Raw genomic sequence first — 22599 nt, 5'->3', positions numbered from 1 at the left:
TTCCCAGACTAGATGTATTTGTTCAACGTTAAAATCGTACCTGTTAAGTTGACTAGACTTTGAACATCTGGTTCGCAGACTAGATGTATTTGTTTAACGTTAAATCGTTCCTGTTAAGTTGACTAAACTTTGAACATCTGGTTTCCAGACTAGATGTATTTGTTAAACGTTAAAATCGTACCTGTTAAGTTGACTAGACTTTGAACACCTGGTTTCCAGACTAGATTTAGTTATCAAATGTATTTGTCTTACGTTGAAATGATATCTGTTAAGAGACCGAGGCCCTGGTTTGAAATCATTACCAATCTGGGTCAAGGAATACGGTATTGAACACTTGTATTTATGACCAAACAATATCTATTGAGACTCTGGTGTATGTTGTTGGTTAAAGAGCAGTGCCATACAGTGGATCAGTGAAGCATTTATTGGAATAGAAATATTTCTTAAAGATAATAACTCAACTTATAACAATAATTGATGTATCGATATAAACACGGTGAATTATATGTCAACCCTACTGTATAGGAACCTAGGTCCAATTTGTATACAAAGTTACAAAGTGTGATCTAGTTAAATGGGCGTTTTATACAGGTTTCCGGATATTGTGAGGAAGTGGTGTCACTTAAGTCTGCAAAATAGCAATATAAGTGAAATTGTATTGTTTATGTTGTTAGGATTCTTGTAAGATGGAGATGATGCTGTAGTCTGCAAAATAGCAATATAGAATATTATGTGAAATTGTAAGAAACAGATGTTGCTGTATTCTATAAAAAAAACTATCTTAGCGAAACTGAAACAAATGCAGCATTTGGGTTAGATAAAGATAAATTCTAGCAAATAATCAACTTAGCCAGACTAAATCAAATGTTGGGTTAGTGAAGTTAGAGACGGCACTCAATTATCGAAACTGAAACAAATATTGCAAAGCATTGTGAAGCATATAGTTCAATATTTTGAGTCAATGGTATGTCCATCAGTATATAATCACGCACCTTATTTCAAATTGCAGGATTCAAAATGACCGACAGCAGACACAAGATAATTTGTCTTCCCAATTTGTTTATAAGTACAATCTGAGAATGTAACTGCATGTAATATTCAGTATAATAAGCGTGAACCAGTAAGATCCGTATCACTTCATTTTATTATGTAACATATACAGTAGGTTTTTGTGAAGGCAAGTGTGTTTTACAAAAGCACGAGGACTGAGAATGCATAAACATCTTTCTGTTTAGCCAATGGGAGAAAAGCGGAAGAGAAATACATTTTGTACTTTCGATTTTGATATAATGAAGGTAGCTCTTTCCACGAATACCCAACTTTCTCAGAAATCCTGATTGGGTTAGGTATAAAGTCTAATCATTTAATATGTCAAGTACCTGGTATAAAGTTCTCGATAAGATATAAGTGCACCTGCTTCAGATACAAGTGTGCATCTGAATTGCAAATTGATGTAACTATCATGAAAGAGCAGGCTGACGTTTCTCGGAAAGTCTACCCGAGGTCGGCTGATAATGCATCCGTTTATAAATGATATAGTTATATTCATATATAAAAATGCATATATAAAAGCTCCGAATAAGATATGTGAATGCGTTTACAGTTATTACAATTAAATTACATGCTAATAACCAGACATACAAAGACAGGACGATTGTAAGAGATAAACTGAGTACATTATGATTTGATTGAACATTGAACTACATTAGTCATTTGTCAAAATACAAATAATACCTATCCAGTATGAACTTTACAACCTAAATTTCAAGATAAAGTACTTGTTGTTGACGTTGTGCTCAAGTACCCGTATCTAAAGATACGGCTATTAAACTAAACATGGTATAAACATGTGTATTCTTCCACGAAATAGAAACATGTTTATCTTTTAACAAGGCACGTACATCCGAAGCACATGATCAAAAAAGTGTTACCATCCTCATCATAAAGATAAACATGTTGTTGACGAAGTATTAAAGATATTATCAAAAGTATAGAAACAAATGTTGCTTTCAAGAAACATTTTATGATTCGAAAATGGCACTAGATGTCAACGAATAGTTGACTGATGATTTGATAAAGTTGTTAAAATTGGATATTACAGGAGCAACGGCAGAGCTATCCTAGCTTGTCCATTGTGTATCGAGTTTGAATTAAGAATGTCTCATTGTGTCTCCCCGCTGTTATATATCTTTGTTCTTTTAAGCAAACTATTGTTTTATTATTTTGAGTGTTAGAAGGATATCGTACATTTTGTATGTCAGCTGAAACTCAAGAAGCAATATTGACCAGTGGATATGATTTTATAAATATTTTTGACATCTAAAGGATACAAGGAGATTCTGTGTTGTAAGCGCGAAGCACAAATGTTTGATAAATCATCATGATGCCTATTGCTGTTAACATCATCAGCTAATTTAGCTGCACACTAATATTACATTATTACCAAAATATCATGTTACCATAGTTAATGAAAGTGAAAGTGAAAGAATGTTTATACTAAAATGTGACTTTTCCCAAATAAGCGAAATGTAACTCTAAGTCAGCCTTTAAAAATAACTACCTATATACTATTGCTATAGGTTGCCTTCCATATATATTTAACATTTTTTTCTAATTATACCACAGTTTGGGCTACTGATAAATGAAGGAATAAAATGGTTTCCTGTAAAAAAAAAACAACACACAACACCAGGACGACTACACCAGAGGGGCTGTAACAGGCGGTTCTTAATTGCATACTAGCACTATTGCATTTAATGCATTCTAATAGAGATGATTCAATCCTGGATTCTTTCTCTTTTCTTTCAAGACATCAATTTTTAGTTTCACTTTTATAATATAACTACGAAAGATCATATTGATTGGGATATATATCTGAGAAGGCATTAGAACTGTATTCGTTTCGCAACATAATCATATCTGGTATCAACATATAAGATTTTTTAATATATATATTTTTTAAGTTAGTACGAAATCCTGTCATAAGAGAGGAATCCTGAAGATTATTTTAATTTGCACTTTTCAAACCAACACTGAAATACGTTTTTTGCCGGGAGTCCCTTTAAAATTTGCATAACTAAGATAGTCTCGTTTTTATATGAACACATAAAGAGTGGTTGTGAGTTTCATTGTCAAGATTGTGAAGCTAACAATTTTAGTGGAACGATACTTGTTTATTTGGGTCGTTTTCACTATCAGTCAAGACAAGGTCGATTAATTCTTGTCTTATTAAAAGGTTTATTAGAAAGTGACAAGGCAAGTTTTTGAAAATGAAAAACAAGAAGAGGCAAAAAAATTAGATCTAAAGTAATAAAAAGCTGTCTATATATAGTACTCTCACAGCAGGAGCCTCAGATAATCTAGCTGTTTACGGATAAAGTCTGGTATTACCTTAAGGTCAGGGACATTGGGGTAAAACCCGATACACAACACACACTGTATTGGATTAAATGTCACGGCCTCTCCACGCGAGTACATACAATAATGAGGCTCAAATGACAAGATAAACAAGTAGCAGTAATGTCACACATCATATACTAAAAAATCTCTTCGATACGTTATATAAGATGATTTTTTTTCGTCCAGGGTATATAATCTTCTTAAAGGTTTATTTACCCATAAAAAAAACGCTAACGTTATAAAAATGCTGAAGCAGTATATCCAACGGCTTACGATTTTTTTTTGAAGTCAACAACAAATCTGTATGGACATTTGTTGGCTCTTTCAGTGAAAAAAGCAAAATTATTCAAAGTTAAAGACGTATATTAATATCAAGGCTTCAGATATACACAATGAAGTTCATTACGTAAGAAAACATTTGTGACTATTTCAATAATAGATATGGAACATAAACCTGTTGACTGTAAGCCCCCTAAAAGATGCTGTAGTCACCTAAATTTCAACCCCAAGATAAGTCATGTTCAAAGACCTTAATTAAAAATCGGAACTTATTTATATATTGTACATAAGCTATAAAAATGGTACATATGTAGGTTTGCGTAGTCACTAATAAGGCATTAAGGCTGATATCTTCATAGAAATAGTTCACAGGGCTTAAAACGTGTCAATCATAAGATATGACAAATAGTTTAACATTTATAACATACCGAGGTAAGGCGGAGCTTGATGTCTCTTTAACCAGCTGTTGAGAGGCATATCGACCTCAATTCAAGACGGATGTTGCCTTGCGAAATCAATGAAACCTTAGTAAAATTACATGATAAAATATTTCAGCAGGTGATAAATAGGAATCAAAAGGCTAAGTAACCTTGATCTGTCAATGAACTCTAGATGATGTGCCATTTCATAACATTATGTGATGTGATGAATGCGTTAAAATATTACTAAAATTGAAACTGACAAGTGCTGTAAAGGTTTTTATAGCGACATCAAATTTTAAGAAAGGATACTTTATATACGGTTTATGTAGTTTAACGTTCATAGGTCTATGGTTTTCAATACATTTATTAGCAAGTTATAATACTCGGACATTTTGCAATTATTTATTTTGTTTTACTCATAGCCACAAATATCCTATTTTGAAGCACATATGACTCTCAACAGCTCGTAAAAGAAAACATTCAGCTCCGCATGACATATGTATATAAATAAACTTTCAATTATATGTCATTTCGTAACATTCAGTTGGGTCGCAAAAGAAGTTGACATGCTATAAGTCCGGTAAGCCGTTTCTATGAAATTACCCGCTTTAATTATTGTCGTTTGATTGCCTACGTTAATCTGGTTATGTACTATTTTAATAGTTTATGTACAAGTTCAATTGATTCAAATTACACATACATATTCCGATTTTTAATTAGAGTCTTTGAATATGACTTACAAGTGGCTTGAAACTTAGAGTGATTTAAGCAACTTTTAGGGGGTTTGTTGACCCGTAAATGACCTTCCATGTCGGATACTATTTTAGATTTATGTTACTTTTGAAAATGTACATAGCTCTGCAGTAGACACGATGTATGAAGTACACCTCAAGATAACGGTATATACTGGTCAAAAACTAACTGATGTAATATCGAGGTCAAGACAAACTGTTAATAGGACGTTAAACAAACTAAAATCAAACCAAACAATCCTTCCTTTTACCTTTCTTGCCAACAGAAACTACCGACTGGAAAACAATTATCTTTTTAGACATCAGAAAAAGGTTTAAACTCGACAAAAAGTGTTATCTACCAGGTTTCATAGACTCTTTCTTATATAAATGTATATCTCCAGTAGATAAATTAACCACCATATGCATTGTGGTCGACCTCGAAACCGACCTTTAGAAAACATGATTGATAGCCGGAATTGAGTACACTTATATAATGGTACACATAAATCACATTTGAGAAAACACAATGTTTAACCGTATTCTACTTTTATTATAATGCAACTCACATGCTTTCATCTGGGGGCCAAATTATTTTACATATCAATTTTTTAAGCTGAATGTATATCTTATGTCAGATAACTTAAATTTCGATATTTGTCTTGCGTTTCAATATAAATCATTTACGTTGACTGTAACTAAGATTGATGAATGTGTTTCTATTTTTGTTTCATCACTGATCCATTAGGTTGACACATACTGGTCAAAAACTAACTAAGGTGATATTGAGGTCAAGACAAACAATCACAAATATAAGATGTCTGAAACCAAACAAACATATATAAAACAGTGAGAATCTCGTTTAATATGCCATGGTTTTGTGATAATATTATATTATTGAATATTTTATAGATGATGATGATGATGATGATGATGATGATGATGATGATGATGATGATGAAAAGAAGATTTTTTTTTTTTTATAGATAATGTCATTCAAAATATAAGCTATTCGAATATTAAACGCTGCCATGATGGACAATTTGATTCTCCAGTAAATACGGATGGTGTCAAGCTCATATTCCTCTGCAAAGGATGTTTATAAACTACAAATAATTTGAACAAAGTCAAGATCTAAGTCAATATGATGTCAATCGGGTGTCGTCAAAATAAAGTATAATTAAATGGCGCCTAATTCTAGAAAGGCACTTATTATATATATGTGTGTGTTTGTATGAAGTTAGTGTTAGTGTCGGCAATTAATGTGTTAAGCACACTGTGTAGGTTGTGTATTTGCTCTTTCAACACTCGTAGATGTTTTCCAGTACCTTGTACACTTGTCGACCTTCCTGAGCGGCGACGATTGACCGACCTATGTAAACTAAGGTGTTCACACTTCAGTATGCTTGTGGTACAAAACACTGTATCTAAGAGACACCTTGGTAACCGATCTAGTTAAAACGCAATATCATTGTTTAACAAACAAAATATAAATAACAAATAACATATGGATGTTATGACAGAAAAAATAACAGCTGAAACAATTGTATTGCCCCGGGATATTAGGTCATTTTAAATTCTGCTTGTTCATACACACCGAATGACCGCGGTTTATAAACACCAACCACACAAATACTGCTTGCTCAAATGTAAAGTTATAATACTACTGGCGCTGAAAGTGTTTAACCTTCACATACTGGTGTCCTGACAGATATTAGCAGCAGACAAAACGACGACACCACCTCTTCTGTTGCTACCTGTGTTCCTCTCTGTCGCTTACAGTCTTTCTTAGATTACCGACTGATACTCCTGGTTCTTTTGTTTATCAAAACAAATCAGTGACACGATGAAAGTTTCAATGCATTTACGTTTACTTATACTTGTAGTCATTATCGCAAAAGAGAAATTCCAAACATGACTTCAGCAGTTTTAAAACAACAAAACTCAAATTTTGTGAAAAAACGATTTTTTTAGCAAGTTTGAACTTTATATAATCTTTATACTATTTAGAATATAGGTAATGGAAATATGTCTACAGCATATAATGAGTCGCTTTTGTCGACAGACCAAAGAGGCATTAACAAGATATTAATTCACATTACATTGAATGAGGGATGAAGATATAACATAGCACCTAGGGGACCTTTCCGATATATGGTTTCCTTGATTATACAAACGACTTCATTGGGCCAATGAGAATTGCAAAATGTTCCCGGAAAAATATACACCGCATAAAACAATAACATAAAGGCAAAAATCGTGAATGATATTTGTATTGTGTTATTTCCTTTTTCTTTAAAGCTGACGTCAGAAATGTATTGTGGTAAATCCGGAAACTCATGTTTTAGTTCTATTTCAATATATGACGTGTATATTGTTAAGACAATGAAATAACGTATCTATTATTATAACTGTAATGGTAAACCACAGTATGTTTCCTTAGGTAAATTCTCTGTTTGTACTTATAGCCAACAGTCTTTCGTCATTCTACTGCGCTAGTATGTACCGCTGTTATACTACGCAGTGTTTATGATAACTTATGATTAACGGTGACTATTTTACAAACATTTATTATCAAAAGGTCTATTGGCTCTTCTTTGCCTTCCATAGACGTCTACTTATTTTTCAACAAAATAAAAACATAAACGTAAAATATCGGGTAGCTTGCCATGTTTCACACTTACTGACCGCGATGTTCAGGGTGGTTTTGGCGCCTATAGTTTATCCCCGATTGTTTATCATTAACAACTCATGAAAGGCAGACATATCGGGTTTAACTGTCCCGACCGTCAGCATGACGATGGATATCCCTCTTCATTTGTGTATTTCATACTAAGATTTTTTTGAATCGATTCCAAAATAACGTTTTACCTAAGAAGTCCCATGAAGCGAGAATTCCAGTTATATATATATATATATATATATATATATCCTACACAATAACTAACTACCTTAATGTGATACAGCACTCCATATTTAGTGTTTTCTTTAAATAACTGAAAACTGATAATTAGGAGAAGAATAAAGAAAGAACTAGGAGGAAAATTATATTATTTTACTATAAATGTGTTTAACGTATTTTAATATAAGTCGATTTCAATTTGATGGAATACATAGAGATCTGTTGATAATGTGCGTTGAAATGAGAAATACAGTAATAATATGAAATCACGTTTATTATCTTCAGATTTTACTTGTTGATATCAGAAATATTAAAAAACGTGACGACACTGAAATAACCAGATCTAAAATCGTCTGTGACTTGTAAATGCCATCAACAGAGGAAGTTTTCCGCTTTATAAATATACATTATTTCATCCTTTATGCTTTTTGACATCGACATTTAAATATCAATATGTGCTCTTAAAATATTATTGCAAGGCGGAACTCATTTAATAAGTTAAACAATACAATGATACGGATAACATATGTCGAAGATAAGGAAACAAAGTTTCAACAAGGTAGGTATTTAAATGCTTTACGTAATGGATATAAATGTACAGAGAGAACATTTCGAACTTGTTTGACGTAAGTTTATATTAACCGCACATCTACATGTATATAGAACCAATCGGTGATAGCATTGCGAAACGCACTAAGACATATAGAAGTAACAATTGGGAATAAAGAAAAGGAACTAAAACAAAACTTTTAAAGCGTGAAAATGATTGGAGTAGGTGCAAATTGCTTTGCTTATTCTTGTCCCAGAAAAGAGCTGACAGGATGATAAAGATATCTGGAATTATTCAGCATTTATATTTTTATTAAGTTGGAGAGAAATTGTCATTGCTGTATTTGTTTTAATTATCTTAACGTTTAAGTTTTATTTGGACTATCTTGTTTTGTTTTGATATCCAAAAGCAATAAGATAATTATAAAAAATAGTAAGAATAACTATCACAGCTATTATTACTATTTTTCTATAATTATCTTACAGTGGATTTATAACTGTTACATGTTTATTTAGATTATCTGAACGTATACGAATCATTGTTATAGTTCGATAATCTTAATGTGAACTGACCAGATTCATAACTTATATTTTGATCGTCCTTGTATGTTTTTTCATTGTTTTAACAATTAGTCAGCTACCGAAAATTTTGTTTTAAAAATTATTTTTAAATAAAATAATCATTGTAATAATATTTGTCGCTCTCCGACAAAATTTAATATTTGTTTTTATATTACATAGTTAAGGGAAGGATAGATTAACGATCAATGCGAAATAAGATTTACACTAACCAACCCTTAGCTCTAAGTGTGATATCAGTGTCTCCGTTATATTCCTTTTTATAGTGTACTAATTACCGCCTTTTACAGTTAAGCGGTATCATGTTCAACTGGCCTCGTATCATCATGACGGTGCATAATAAATTTACCGCTATTCGTTTTCATACCTGCTTTGTCATCTCTCACTGAGCCATCCATCTGTCCTTTATCACATAACATTCTTTTAAAAATATGTGTAAAATTTCGAGATTGCCCGTTTTCTATTACATAGCTTAATAAATTGTGTGTTTTTCGATCTATGGCTGTTCCGAGTAATTTACTTTGAATAATTATGGTAGTTTTTCTATTATAAATCTAATAATAGCTCATTTAGATCCTAAAATAGCTATTATTTGCAATCAATTGTGTAAGGACATCAATTTGAAATGACAGGTGAACTCAATCAAACTGTCAAATATTCAGTTTGTGACAGAGAAAAAAAACGAAAGGTAAGACTCCTTGTCGATGACACATGATCTTTGTCTTCAGAACTTTTTTATGCAATATGTGCTTGATCAACGTAAAGTGAATTAATTACAGAATGATGCATCTTTACCTATCCGTCTTATTTGTAGAAACAGACAATTCAAATTTGATTAAGTGAAAGACGTCATAAATTACGTAATAGAACGCACATGGTTTACTTAACAGCTGACAGCAAACAGAGGTCGTCTGCAAGGAACAGTCGATTACAAAAAAAGCAAATCTTTAGGAAGGCAGTGGGTTCTCTTCCCAGGCCAGGACATACCAAAGTCCTTAAAATGGTAGTTTTTATTCCCTGCTTAACGTTCAGTATTTAGGATAATGGCAACAACTAGTTCACCCGTTGTCAGTATAATGTTACCGCCGGAATACTGTGATTGGTGTCTTTTGCCGCGCCATCACATGGAGGCAATTGCATCAACATACCCTGTTTCCGGCACACATACACACATGCACGCATACACAACACACATGGAGGCACGTCCTGAAATTACCTTAGCTGTTAATAGGACGTTAAACAATCTAAAATCAAACCAAACAATCCTACCTTTTACCTTTCTTGCCAACAGAAACTACCGACTGGAAAACAATTATCTTTTTAGCTATCAGAAAAAAGGTTTAAACTCGACAAAAAGTGTTATCTACCAGGTTTCATAGACTCTTTCTTATATAAATGTATATCTCAGTAGGTAAATTAACCACCATATGCATTGTGGTCGACCTCGAAACCGACCTTTAGAGAACATGATTGATAGCCAGAATTGAGTACACTTATATAATGGTACACATAAATCACCTTTGAGAAAACACAACGTTTAACCGTATTCTATTTTTATTATAATGCAACTCACATGCTTTCATCTGGGGGCCAAATTATTTTACATATCAATTTTTTAAGCTGAATGTATATCTTATGTTAGATAACTAAAATTTCGATATTTTTCTTGCGTTTCAATATAAATCATTTACGTTGACTGTAACTAAGATTTATGAACGTGTTTCTATTTTTGTTTCATCACTGATCCATTAGGTTGACACATCTTTAAGGTTTCCCTATTGAAAATGAAGTATCGCTCATCGGAAATGCTGTATGCTGTAATTTGACCTTTATAACGGAGATAATGACAAAGGGACAACTAAGAAGAGAATGTGAGTGTGAAGGTGGGCAAATACAAATACAGTGTATGTTTAAGTTATATGGCGAAAGAAATATGATTAAGAATCAAACGTGAAACAGAAGATTTGAGAATATTGAAACTATTTCTTTTTTACGTTAAATGCAATTAACTTGATATGTAAACAAGTGTTGTGGAGATTGGAGTGTGGAGAACATGAATGTGGTTTTGTTAGTAAATTTGTAGGGATTCAAATGTTCTGAGGGAATAAAATCCTAATAGAGAAAAAATGTTTCTCTATTAAACCACGATAGAGTTCCTGGTTTTAGTTTTATCATATGTTGCTATTGCAATTATTATTTTTATTTTTATTGAATTGCTAATTTTTCTTATATGACAAATTTTTGGTCTTAAGATTGAAACATCCTGATATTGAAATAAATCTGTAACTCACATTTATATAAACGTGATACATGTAACATGCAAGCAACTACACTACAACTACATCAAAATTGTGGAATAAAATAGAAACAAAAGTTTAATATCAGCACATGAGGACAAAACTGAAAACCAAAATCCCTCAATGACAGGGAATAAGGATATATTAGAGAACAAAAAAGGAAAAATATCTTGAAAGTTTGAGAGGAGATCAATCACAAATGCTAATTGAGTTGCACTTGCAAACCTCTAAAACATAAAAGTAACATATATTTTATACATCTTTCAAGACATGTGACAGAACGAAGACATGCCTTTGTAACATTAAAATCAAAAAGAAATATGCACGTAATAAAAACCTGCACAGGTGAATATAAAATAGAGTTTCCTGATTTACACGCCAGACGAGGTTATATAATACATCTTTAATTACTCATAGTAGATCAACAGTGCTTTATTACTGTTATTTTGCTAATTTTCCTGAACAATTCGGTGATGCCAAGGTCGTAAGTTCATCATTCATACAAGTATGTTGTCTTTCAGAAGACATTCATTCTGCCAAATCTGTCATATATCTTTGGCATAACGTAGGAATGTAGGAGTACTGCAGTTTGTCATGTTCTAGAAAATCAACTGATCTTGTGTCGAGATTTCCATATCATTTCTGCACTCTTTTCTTTATGACCTATATATAATCTTTTAATAAGTCTTAAGAAATAAGTACACATCATTGTTTTTCTGTTCTTTTTTGTTTGTTTGTTTTTGTATCTGAATATTTGATTTTATAAATAATTACTTATAATAAAAACAATGAAAAGGAACAACTTTAAGATATTCAGAAAAGACATGAATTTAAGAGAGAGATAAAACTTGGTATGCTACTAAATTTACGATGGTAAATTCCAGCAAGCTATGTTTGTCTGTTTGATATAGAAATTATAGTAAAGAAGGGAAATTCTTCACATCAGAATGTTGTTGTCCGTAGTTCTAGCTATAACAGTCATATTTGGAATTCTAAACACTTTGTATTTCGTATAAGCAAAATAACTTCAAAATGTTAATTTAAAAACAAGATGTTTACTTTTCGCTTTTCAAAGGGACCGCCGTTAGTCCAGTAGCCTACAATTTAACCTTCCGGCTCGAAATTGATTTCTGTGTATTATCTAAGTATAGTTCTACACTTATTATGGAAAGTTTGGCGTAAACAAGAACTCTTAAGGAGAACTGAGCGAGCTATTCCTGTCAGATCCGGGTTGTTATGTTGATTTAACAACACAGAAGTGCCATTTCATTGATTTATTTAATACTTTCATCTTATCAGGATTTAAACGCGTTTTAATTGTGCTTTCTCTCATGTCCCATTACTTCTATGACGTCTGTTTTCATTTGACACAAACGATGATTTAGCAAGAGCGGTGTGGACATACAATTCTAATCAATATTTAAAGACTTTTAAATTCACCTAACTCAATTGATATGTACTTCCATTAAATTCGGACTGGCCAGATTGGCATTAGCAACCAGTTAGCTTAAGCAAAAGTCACATGTCCATCTATAATGGTCAGATTTGGATATACGAAACTGCAACAACAGAGTCACACGTTCCCGGTGAAACCTGCTTTCCATACAGCAAACGTATATCATGAAAGTACGCATGTAGCTGTTTAAATATATTGAAATTGATTTCATTTGGAATTTTTATTATTTTTATTAAGTTGACAGGGCATGTGTTTATGATTCTATGTTTACATTCAGTAGTGTTGATATTTATAGGGCGGCTTTTTAAAACACCGATCGGTTTTCCGGTGTCGTGATGTTCCGGAATGTTGCATGTCACGATGAGAGATTATCAACTGGACAAACAAAATACGTTAAACTTGATCAGCCAATGACCATTCACTACTGACCGGTACGTACGGATATCAATGATATTGTCCAATATACATACTGCTTAGTATGTGTTGTTGTTTCCGTTATGAAATACAGTAATATTTACATTTGCTCTGCATCCTTCCATTGTAATGCATTGCGAAAGCAAATGTTGTTATGAAACTATAACAACATCAGCTGTTGTAACATCATCGATCACTATTGTGACGTCGTCAATTTCATTGTTGCCAACACTTGATTTGCGGTTCACAAACTGTTCGAAATAATTAAATAACGCATAATTACTCTATCAAAATGTAAATATAAATAATGAATATTTTAGCAAATATTTCTTTGCTAAAACAATCATTGCTTAAATGATAAACTGTGTTAAACCAAATTTATTTTCCTGAAATGAAAACATTGCAAAATGTTTGAGAGAATGATAGCGTAAAGATCCCATATCCCAACTTTAAAACGGTTAACCTCATGACAGAGCATATAACAAAGGAAACAAAATTACGCTTTTATTTTCAAATTAAATATGCTGTCAAAGTGCGAGCTATTTTGATGTTTAGAAAGCAAAGAAAACAATTTAACCGATTAGATAGTGTTAAAATACAAAAAGAATAACACATTAAACCGTTAAATCGGGAGAACCCATTAAAGTTTATGATACTATAGTATGTTTTGAGGTTTAAGGATGGGGCAACACTTCAGTGGTGAGTTGTTAATGACTTTTATATAATTTAATGCCATATTCATTGTTCGGCATTTCTTTTAATATTTTATGGGGTACAAGCCCTACAAATACCGTCAGATTGCAAAAAAAAAAAAAAAAAGAAAAATTGAAAAGCCATAATGATTTGAAGAAATCCTTCAAAAATGTTGACCTAATTAATTATAGTAATTATGTTAATGAAGCTGACTAAGGCTTATGCTCAAATGCCTGTCTCCACTACTTCAGTCGCGCTATGATACCTGATATGTACAAGGTGTGGCCAAGGAAATAGATCAAGACACGTAACTAGTGTCTGTCATGTTGTTAATTTAATGATATATATTAAATATAGATACAATCTTATTTCAATATCGAGGCTGTCAGTAAGACTAATAACATTATCATATTGATACGAATCGGTAAGATATCTGCTAACCATGTCTAGTGTTAACTACAAGTTACACGCATGACTGCGCAAGTCTTGAGTCAAATAAAACATTTTGAAATTGACATTCACAGCTTCGTCAAGCATAAAATCATATCAGATGACATGATAAAGTTAAATTAAGATTTGACGAGGGTAGTGATAATAGGCTAAGAAACATTGAGATGACCCCACCTTGATCTCAACATGTCTTGATCTCGGAGTGTCCACAACTGCATTAAATTCTACTTCTAAACCATTACCTATGCTACACATGCACATAAAGGGCATATAAAGTAAGCATACAATTTTTAAAACCTTAATTTAAAGTGCATACCTAGGAAAAGCATCAAAGAACCATGTCCTCTTTGTATCTGGGAATCTCAATAAGCTATCACAAGGAGGCAAGCACTCCAACATACCCCGTCTCCTACATACAACCACGCAAGCACGCATACACTACCCATGGAGGCACGTTCCTAAATGACATTAGCTGTTAATAGAATGTTAAACAAAATTAAACCAAACCAAATCGTCCTAAGAAGAACTTCCGGTTTAATAAAATTGTTTGTGTATAGACAAAAGGTTCGAGGTAGTATGCACACTCTAGGAAAGAAAAAGACAAAGTCATAAACAGGAGTCATTGGAAATGATATGCGGCATATTAAGCTTACAGTCAACATGTTGATACCGCGAAAAGTTTAAACAAAAAAAGGAACTGGAGCAGGAGACCAAAAAGTATAAACACGGAGGAAACACTAAAGGCGTTGTAAAAATACTATAGGCAGGGTTTTCTGATGCATTATGAAAGGTTATGCGTAAACTCACACCAGCACTTTGATGAGAGAATACACTACTATCAAACAGTGTTTAGATCATTTTGAAGAAAGTGAAGAAGGAAAACAGGTGTGATGTACAAGATGTACCAAATTCCATGCTTCATTTGCGAGACAACGTATATTGCTTACCATAAACACCATAATGATGTTCAAATCATGGGACTAAGATTTCAGAGAAACAGTATAATAAGTCTGTCGATGAAGAGCTTACGGTCATGTACAAGCACATCATAGACTGGGGCAACGCTGTGATGATAGAAAGGGAGAACAACGAGCAAGTTAGGAAATATCATATCGTGCTTTATCAATGTTTAAAGCCTAAAACACTGTAATTTTGCACTTAATCACTTTACAAAAATAACGCATGTTTCTGAAAGTTCTAAAAATGAGTTTCAAAATTATGTTTGTTTATGAAACAAACATTTTGTGTATAGACATGGATATGTTTAATTACGATTTTGTGTTAAAATATGAAAAGATATATATGACAGTTATATGATAACAAACAACATGCCAATTACTTGTGGTTGTCAGTTTGAGTGAGCTGTTAGTTTACGATTGTATAGCATAGTTATGTTTAAATGATATTATCAATCATGTTTACTTCTACCGTGTCACAAGGCTCTCCTTTTGGGTGCCAGCAAACTTCTTACAGCTGACCAGATCAATGACGTCACATGTCATATTTGTTTGGAACATATCAACATTTTATGACGATACTTTATCTTTAAACAAACGACCTTGACAAGGACCAGCTGTTGTTTGAACAAGTATCATGGCCGTCCGTCCTATAAAGCAAAACAAAATCTCAATTGATTGTATGAACTAATCAGAGCAGTGGAGGAATAGCGTGCTTATAAACAAAGGAAAATATGGCTTTAATCCAATACACTTAATGTACTTTATAATCTATCAGAATCAGTGTTTGTAATGCGTTTAAGATTAAACCTAATGTGAATAGCACTGATTAAACTATAGACCATTGCTGATAGCGTAATGGGCGACCTATCACGAAGGAACGGTAGGACTTCAATGTTTGGCTGTACTGTAGAGCTGCTGTCGAGACAAGCCAGAGAACGGCAAAACTGCTTCACACTCACTTAAAATAAAAGAGAAGGACGAAACTAATTTAATCAAGAAATAACAGATTAAAATGCTACAAGTTTTAGAAACAAAATGCAAACCATTGTAAGTCTTGTAATCTGTTTAGATAGAAAAGGAAACTGTGTAATCCGGAAACTTCTTCATGCCACACATTCAAATAAGTCCCATGTAAATTGAACTCGTGTTATCTAGAAAAACCTGTATATGCCAGACAATTAACACAGTTCAAATTATGAACACATGTTCTCTAAAGAAACCTGTATATACAAGTCATTTAACAAAGTCCCGATTATGAACACATGTTATCTAGAGAAACCAGTATACCTTCATGTTTGTCCCAATTTGTAAAAATATACGTAAATAGTGTTTTTCGGTAACCCGAATGAACCAGACATATATGATCTATAAGCTTGCTAATCATCAATCTCATATGAAAAGAAACTCATGTAAGTTCCTTTTTATCACATAATCAAAATGTGTCGCATTTATTCGTTCGTGCAAAAACGGCAATTTTCATGCAATTTTGAAATGTAAAAAGCCGCCATTTTGACTCCGATGCGTCTGTGACGTCATGTTCTTATCCTAGGCGTGACGTAACAATTGAAACTTACAACCAATCACATGGCTGATAGGTCATATTACATAGATGAATACGCAAAAAATATGAAATGGGTATATTCACTGGATAACACAGTACATTATGTGAAAAATTAAATTAGATCTAAGAGTAAACTGGAGACAGTGATCGTTTCAGCTTGATAACATTTGTCGCAATATCTGTCATAATACGTGTGTCCTATGCTGAATTCGCATTCATGTTTATGGTTTTACTTGCTGTTAGGTTCTGAAAAAAGTTACCAAAAATAGTCTCGTAAGAATTGATCATGTTGTTAACGATTAAAAATGAAATAGTCAATTATAAAGTTTCTTGTCTAACAGAACTTTGCTCGTAAATTGAACACATGGAATTCAAACATCCGGATATTTCTAACGACAAAAGCAGTGGTCATTATGATAATACCTCTTTCTACTGGAGATGTCTTCAGTAAGTTAGAATCAAGTCAGGGGTTACTATACCAAAAATCAATCAACTGATTTACACAGTCAATGACCATTTACTTCTTGTATTTGTAGGTGACTGTACCAAGAAGTGGCCTAAAGGTTTTACACAGCTAATGTTCATATACTTGTTCTATATCAGAAGGTTACTGAACCAATAAGTAGCCTACTGCTTTAGCAGGCCCCATTTCTAGGTGTTCGTTCTATATCAGGAAGTTACTCCGTCAATAAGTAGCCTACTGTTTTAACATGCCCCATTTTTAAATATTTATTCTATCTCAGGGGTATACTGCAACAATAGGTAGCCAACTGTTTCACAAAGCTAGTGTTTACGCATTTTCTCTCTAGGATAGGTCAACGTACCAATAAGTAGTTCCATTATCATGCAGCATGTGCTTCCGGCTACGTTTTATGGGTGGGTTTGCTCTTGCTTAATACAAACATCGCAATAACTCATATTTTCATTTATTGTATAACCACTTACACGTCTGATGAAAATGCAAGTGCAAAATAATAAGGTATTTTTGAATTAAGATAAGGACTGGCACATAGTTATTTTATCTAAGACAAAATGATAAATTTACATTTTCAAATATTCCATGTAAACGTAATTGCCTCAGTTGAAATCAGTCAATTTTATTATTCTATACCAGAGAGCGGGCCAAACATCGATCTGATAAAAGAGGTTGTTGCGTCCACGCATAAAACAATCGGAAATTGGGATAGGTATTGCAAGACCTAAGCGTAGTAAAATATCTGAAATGCAAAGAAAAAAATGAATTAATGACAGTTAAACGAACGTATAACAAATTACGTTTCGTTAGAACATTATTTCCCTTTAGCAATACACAGAACATTGACACCTATCGAAAAGAGAACATCTGTGAAGAGGGTTCTCGTGAACAGTCGAGTTGTTTATGAAGTCATAGAGTAAAATGCATGTATATAGTGGGCTTTTGTAGTACAAACATATTGATGTTCGCAAAGGGAGTTCACATGTTGCATGCGTCTGTGGTTTAATAGGAGAGGGGTAAGTATACCATTGAGAGAGTGAATGTTTAGAAGTCACGAACGTTTCTCGCTTTTAAGTGTCAACAGTTCGGGGGTCAGCGAACGAAGGGAGTGCAAGAATTTATTTCTCCTGTACATGTACATTGGTAAATATGTTTTAGGGCGGGTGCAAGGATTTCAATGATGACGGATATTTGATGAGGTTGTTCACCTGTTTAAGGTGTAGGCAATGACTGATCGGTAACACCCCCTTACAGTTTAATCAATAAAGAACCCAGTTAATGATATACCATTACTTTTTGTTTATTTCAAGCAGAAATTGACAACAAATTATTGACGAATGATTAATTTGCTTACGTCATAACTAAGACGGGTTTTGAATGTAATGCATAATAGCTGCATTAATCTATTATTTAACTTAAGTCAACACCGAACAGATCAAAACGTTTCAGTTAACAGATATACGTTAGCAAGACATTAAATTTTGAAACATTGTTATTTTTAATTATTTTTCTACCATGTCGTTATACAGTTTTGAACACTGATTATATCTTTTATATATATATATATATAGAACAATCGTTCACGCAATCAATATGTTAAACAATGAATATGTAAACAAAACAGGACGATAAATATAAAATTAATAAAGTACAAGTAAATAAATAAATTGATGTCATTAAATCAATCACGGTATCAAATAATCCACCATTCTATCACTTTATTAACCCATTCTCCCAATTAGTCAGTAACTCAGTCCACCAAACTCATATTTAGTTACTCATTCCACCAAACTCATATTTAGTTACTCATTCCACCAAACTCATATTTAGTTACTCATTCCACCAAACTCATATTTAGTAACTCAATGCACAAATAGCATATCAGTAACTCAGTCTACCAATATTCCGTAACTCAGTTCACCAATTCCACTTAAGTAACTCAATACACAAAATCACATTCAGTAGCTCGATGGTTCCAGAAATAACATATTAATTAGGTTAATAAGTCAACATATCACATACTTAGTACCTAAATCACATAATTAATCAATTACATATGTATTGGGTTCAATTGTAGTATCTCCAAAGAAGCCTAGAATGTAGAACCTCTAAATGGAAAATCGGTCAATTAAGGAGATAACGGAGCCGGAAGTCTATATTCATTGAGGAAGCATAGTTACGCATTCTGTACCGTTTTACGCTATACTTGAAAAGTGTAAAGACGTTACGAGGAAGTAAGGTTTTCATAAAACTGTCTGGTGTCAAATTAAAAAACAGTTGTTTCTCAGATGAAAGCCGTATTACAAACACGAATCGTGAGCTACTATAAAGACCAGACTGATATAACCATATGGTAAACTCATTGTAATTAAATAGATAATTGTCTTAATGGAAAAAACCTGTTATACCATGACGCCCGACATATTTTTACACTCCCACACTCCACAAAAAATTGTTAACAGTTATAACAAAAAATCAAATTCTGTTCCGCTTACGTAGGTTACTTAACACATAGAAACAATAACTGTTCCGTTATAATGGGTTCTGCGAGTCTTCAGCATCGGCTGTGTGTATTGGGGCTTTAGAGCTTTCTATACAGATATTGATGCCCAGCGTTTACAGGCCATTCCCATGCAGAGCTCGCCATCTCTGCACTAACTGACATTCCCGGAGATATATGAACCTAGGGAGCTCCCGTGGGACAAAAGGAAGATTTTGGCAAAATAATTTGTGTGGGATGATTTTGCTCTGAATCTGATTTATTTGTTATCATTAGCTGTTAGGTGGGTTTGGCCTCTTACTCCAGACACTGCTTATAAGTACGGCTCTTTGTGTAAATAACACACAGCACAATGACAAGACGATAGGATACGTGATATAGTGTTTTGGAAAATTTAGAGTAAACACTTTCCGTGATCGGTCGGCTATATAAACAAGGCTAGCTACGAGTGTGCGATACACAGTACCGTTTGTCAGTCTAGGAGAGAGTGGAAATTATACGGTTCTTCATTAAACTTGTGGAATGCCAAACAGAAGTGGACCAAACACCAGGGTTACGTTTTTCAAATATATGGGCTGCCATTTGAGAAAAAGTATTAATTAATTACCAAAGGCGAGGATTTAGCTTGAACAGTGAAAGGGAGTATCACTAATAATCCACGGAAGACAATTACAGATACAGAAGACACCATGGTTAATACCGGTTCTACTGAGACCAGGTGTCTACAATGTACGTTGGTGGGAGATGCAGCCATCGGAAAAACATCGCTAATAAGGACTTACACAGACCGGACAAATAATACACCTCCACCTGACACTGTGTTCGACAATTATGCAGGTAAATATATGAAAAGGACTTTAATATCTAAATACTTTTTATTTGAAATACTTTTCACCGATTTTTTAAAAATGGATTATATTATCATATATTTCAATTTGTTTTCTTTACCAAACCTTTAAGATGTTACATCAAAATGCCATCCAGTTACTGAAGCTACCGTTTACATAAAACATTTTTCTCAATTCAAAAACAATCCAATACTTTCGTCGCTTTAATGTTCACTCTCCTTGTATTTGTTTCCCCGATTACTATATTAAATTACAAGATTGTTTAAATACATTTTCCCCTTAAATTTCATTATACTTTCTTACAATTTTATAATTTACCTTTTTTTTCATTCCAGGTACATCAACATATTCAAATCAAGAGTTCACGATTAGCATATTTGACTGTTCTAGTAAGGTAAGTCTAAAACATATCAAACTGTTACAACAATTTTTACAATGATACATACATAGTATTCCCAAGATGAATGATTCAAAACATGATTTGTTCTTTGAAAATTCTGAAATTTCTTTGCTTATATCTAAAAAGAAAACTTTTGTTTTAAAGAATGTTGTTTTTAAAAAATATTTTAATTTTCCAGATATACCTATTGATTACCAATTCTGAATCTTGTAATGGTACTTTGGAAAGTTTGATTCTATGCTATAAAGATATGTGTTTTCTATAAGATATTTCCGTATATTTTACTGTGTCTTTACATTTACAGCCTGACCATGCCAGTATCCGTTTGTTTGCCTATAAAGACAGTGACGTATTTGCCCTGTGCTACAGTGTGATGGACAGAGACTCGTTTGAACATATCAAATCAAAATGGCTACCGGAAGTGACGAATATCATGGGAAAACGAGTGAACTTTGTGTTAGTTGCCACTCAGATAGACCTACGAGAATCAATAGACCTTGATCAGGATATTCCTGTCAGTAAGACAGAGGGACATAACATGGCGGAGGAAATTGGTGCGTGCAGTTTCATCGAATGTTCATCGTCAAATCAAGACAATGTTCAATGCGTATTCGAGGATGTTGTTCAATGTGTTTTGAAACAGAAGAAGAAAAAGCATAGTATTGTTCAAAGAATTTTTGGAACGAAATAAGGTTCACTCCAATATTTTAAAAGCTACCAAGCTGTGATGATTATATAGACGACCTAGGCCCATATGTTCAAGTTTAGTCAGCTTAACGTCACGCCAGTTTGTTTTGAATATCTTTATTTTGATGATTATTTTTTGATTTGCATGAAAGAAGTGCGGCACTTATCATTTAAATGTCTATACCTACTGTTTTATTCCGGAAATTCGTTTTTTTAAATATATTGTTTTTAATTGTACTTTTTGAATGATTAACGATAATTATTTGTCTTTAACCCAACCAATCTTAAACAACTGCGCATTTACGATAAATGTTATAAAGATTCCAGCTTACCTAAGTTTTATTTGTATTGTATGAACTTACGAAGCCTAAATACAGAGGTGAAATTTAATTTAGATTATTGAGTGATCAGAGTTAAGTGTTTGATGTGTGTGTTTATAGAGACCTCATTTTTGCGTCTGCAGGGACTGATATGTGTAAGTTATCTGCTTCATTTCAACACAACGACGGCGATTTGTATGTTATATCGCTTTGAAGTGTATTGCTGCTGATAGTACATCCATTGTCAAAGTATGTGGTATTCATGGAAAATATACAATGTTCATATTTGTTATATATTTTTTGACAAATTATTTATTGAATAAATGTTTTGTTTGGGATTGTATTTCTTATTTTAATTTCCCCTTTGTCATATTGATGGATGAAGAATTTAATGAAATACTATAAGAAAGGACTCTCTCTCTCTCTCTACTAATATTTTACATTTTGTAATAAACTATTCAATGCTAAACCAAATTTAATCTTCCTAAAGAGAATTTCATTTCATATATATCATTTCGTCTCTATTCTGTACGATTTTAGTTTTTTTAATAATGGAAATACATCTTTCTGAGATAGTGCGGTGAAATAAACATGAAAAATCTCTTTGATGAAATAAAAGTGCTAAGGACATGAAGTGTTTTTATTTATTTTTTATTTTTTATATAATATACATCGTAC

The 22599-nt window shown here is 32.9% G+C and overlaps 1 protein-coding gene across 1 annotated transcript; it reads left to right on the top strand.

Annotated features, from left to right (window-relative positions):
- The first annotated feature begins 19761 nt into the window (after positions 1 to 19761).
- LOC110449975 (rac-like GTP-binding protein ARAC11) lies at positions 19762 to 22542 on the top strand. The gene is made up of 3 exons (XM_021497167.1): positions 19762 to 20503; positions 20850 to 20908; positions 21219 to 22542. The coding sequence occupies exons 1-3, from the start codon at positions 20356 to 20358 to the stop codon at positions 21603 to 21605; spliced, it is 594 nt and encodes a 197-aa protein (XP_021352842.1). The 5' UTR covers positions 19762 to 20355; the 3' UTR covers positions 21606 to 22542.
- Positions 22543 to 22599: the final 57 nt, after the last annotated feature.

Source organism: Mizuhopecten yessoensis, unplaced genomic scaffold (assembly GCF_002113885.1).
Source record: "Mizuhopecten yessoensis strain PY_sf001 unplaced genomic scaffold, ASM211388v2 scaffold4849, whole genome shotgun sequence".
NCBI classification, from domain to species: domain Eukaryota; kingdom Metazoa; phylum Mollusca; class Bivalvia; order Pectinida; family Pectinidae; genus Mizuhopecten; species Mizuhopecten yessoensis.
Note: the sequence above shows the minus strand (reverse complement) of the source record. Positions and strands in the feature narration are given on the sequence as shown.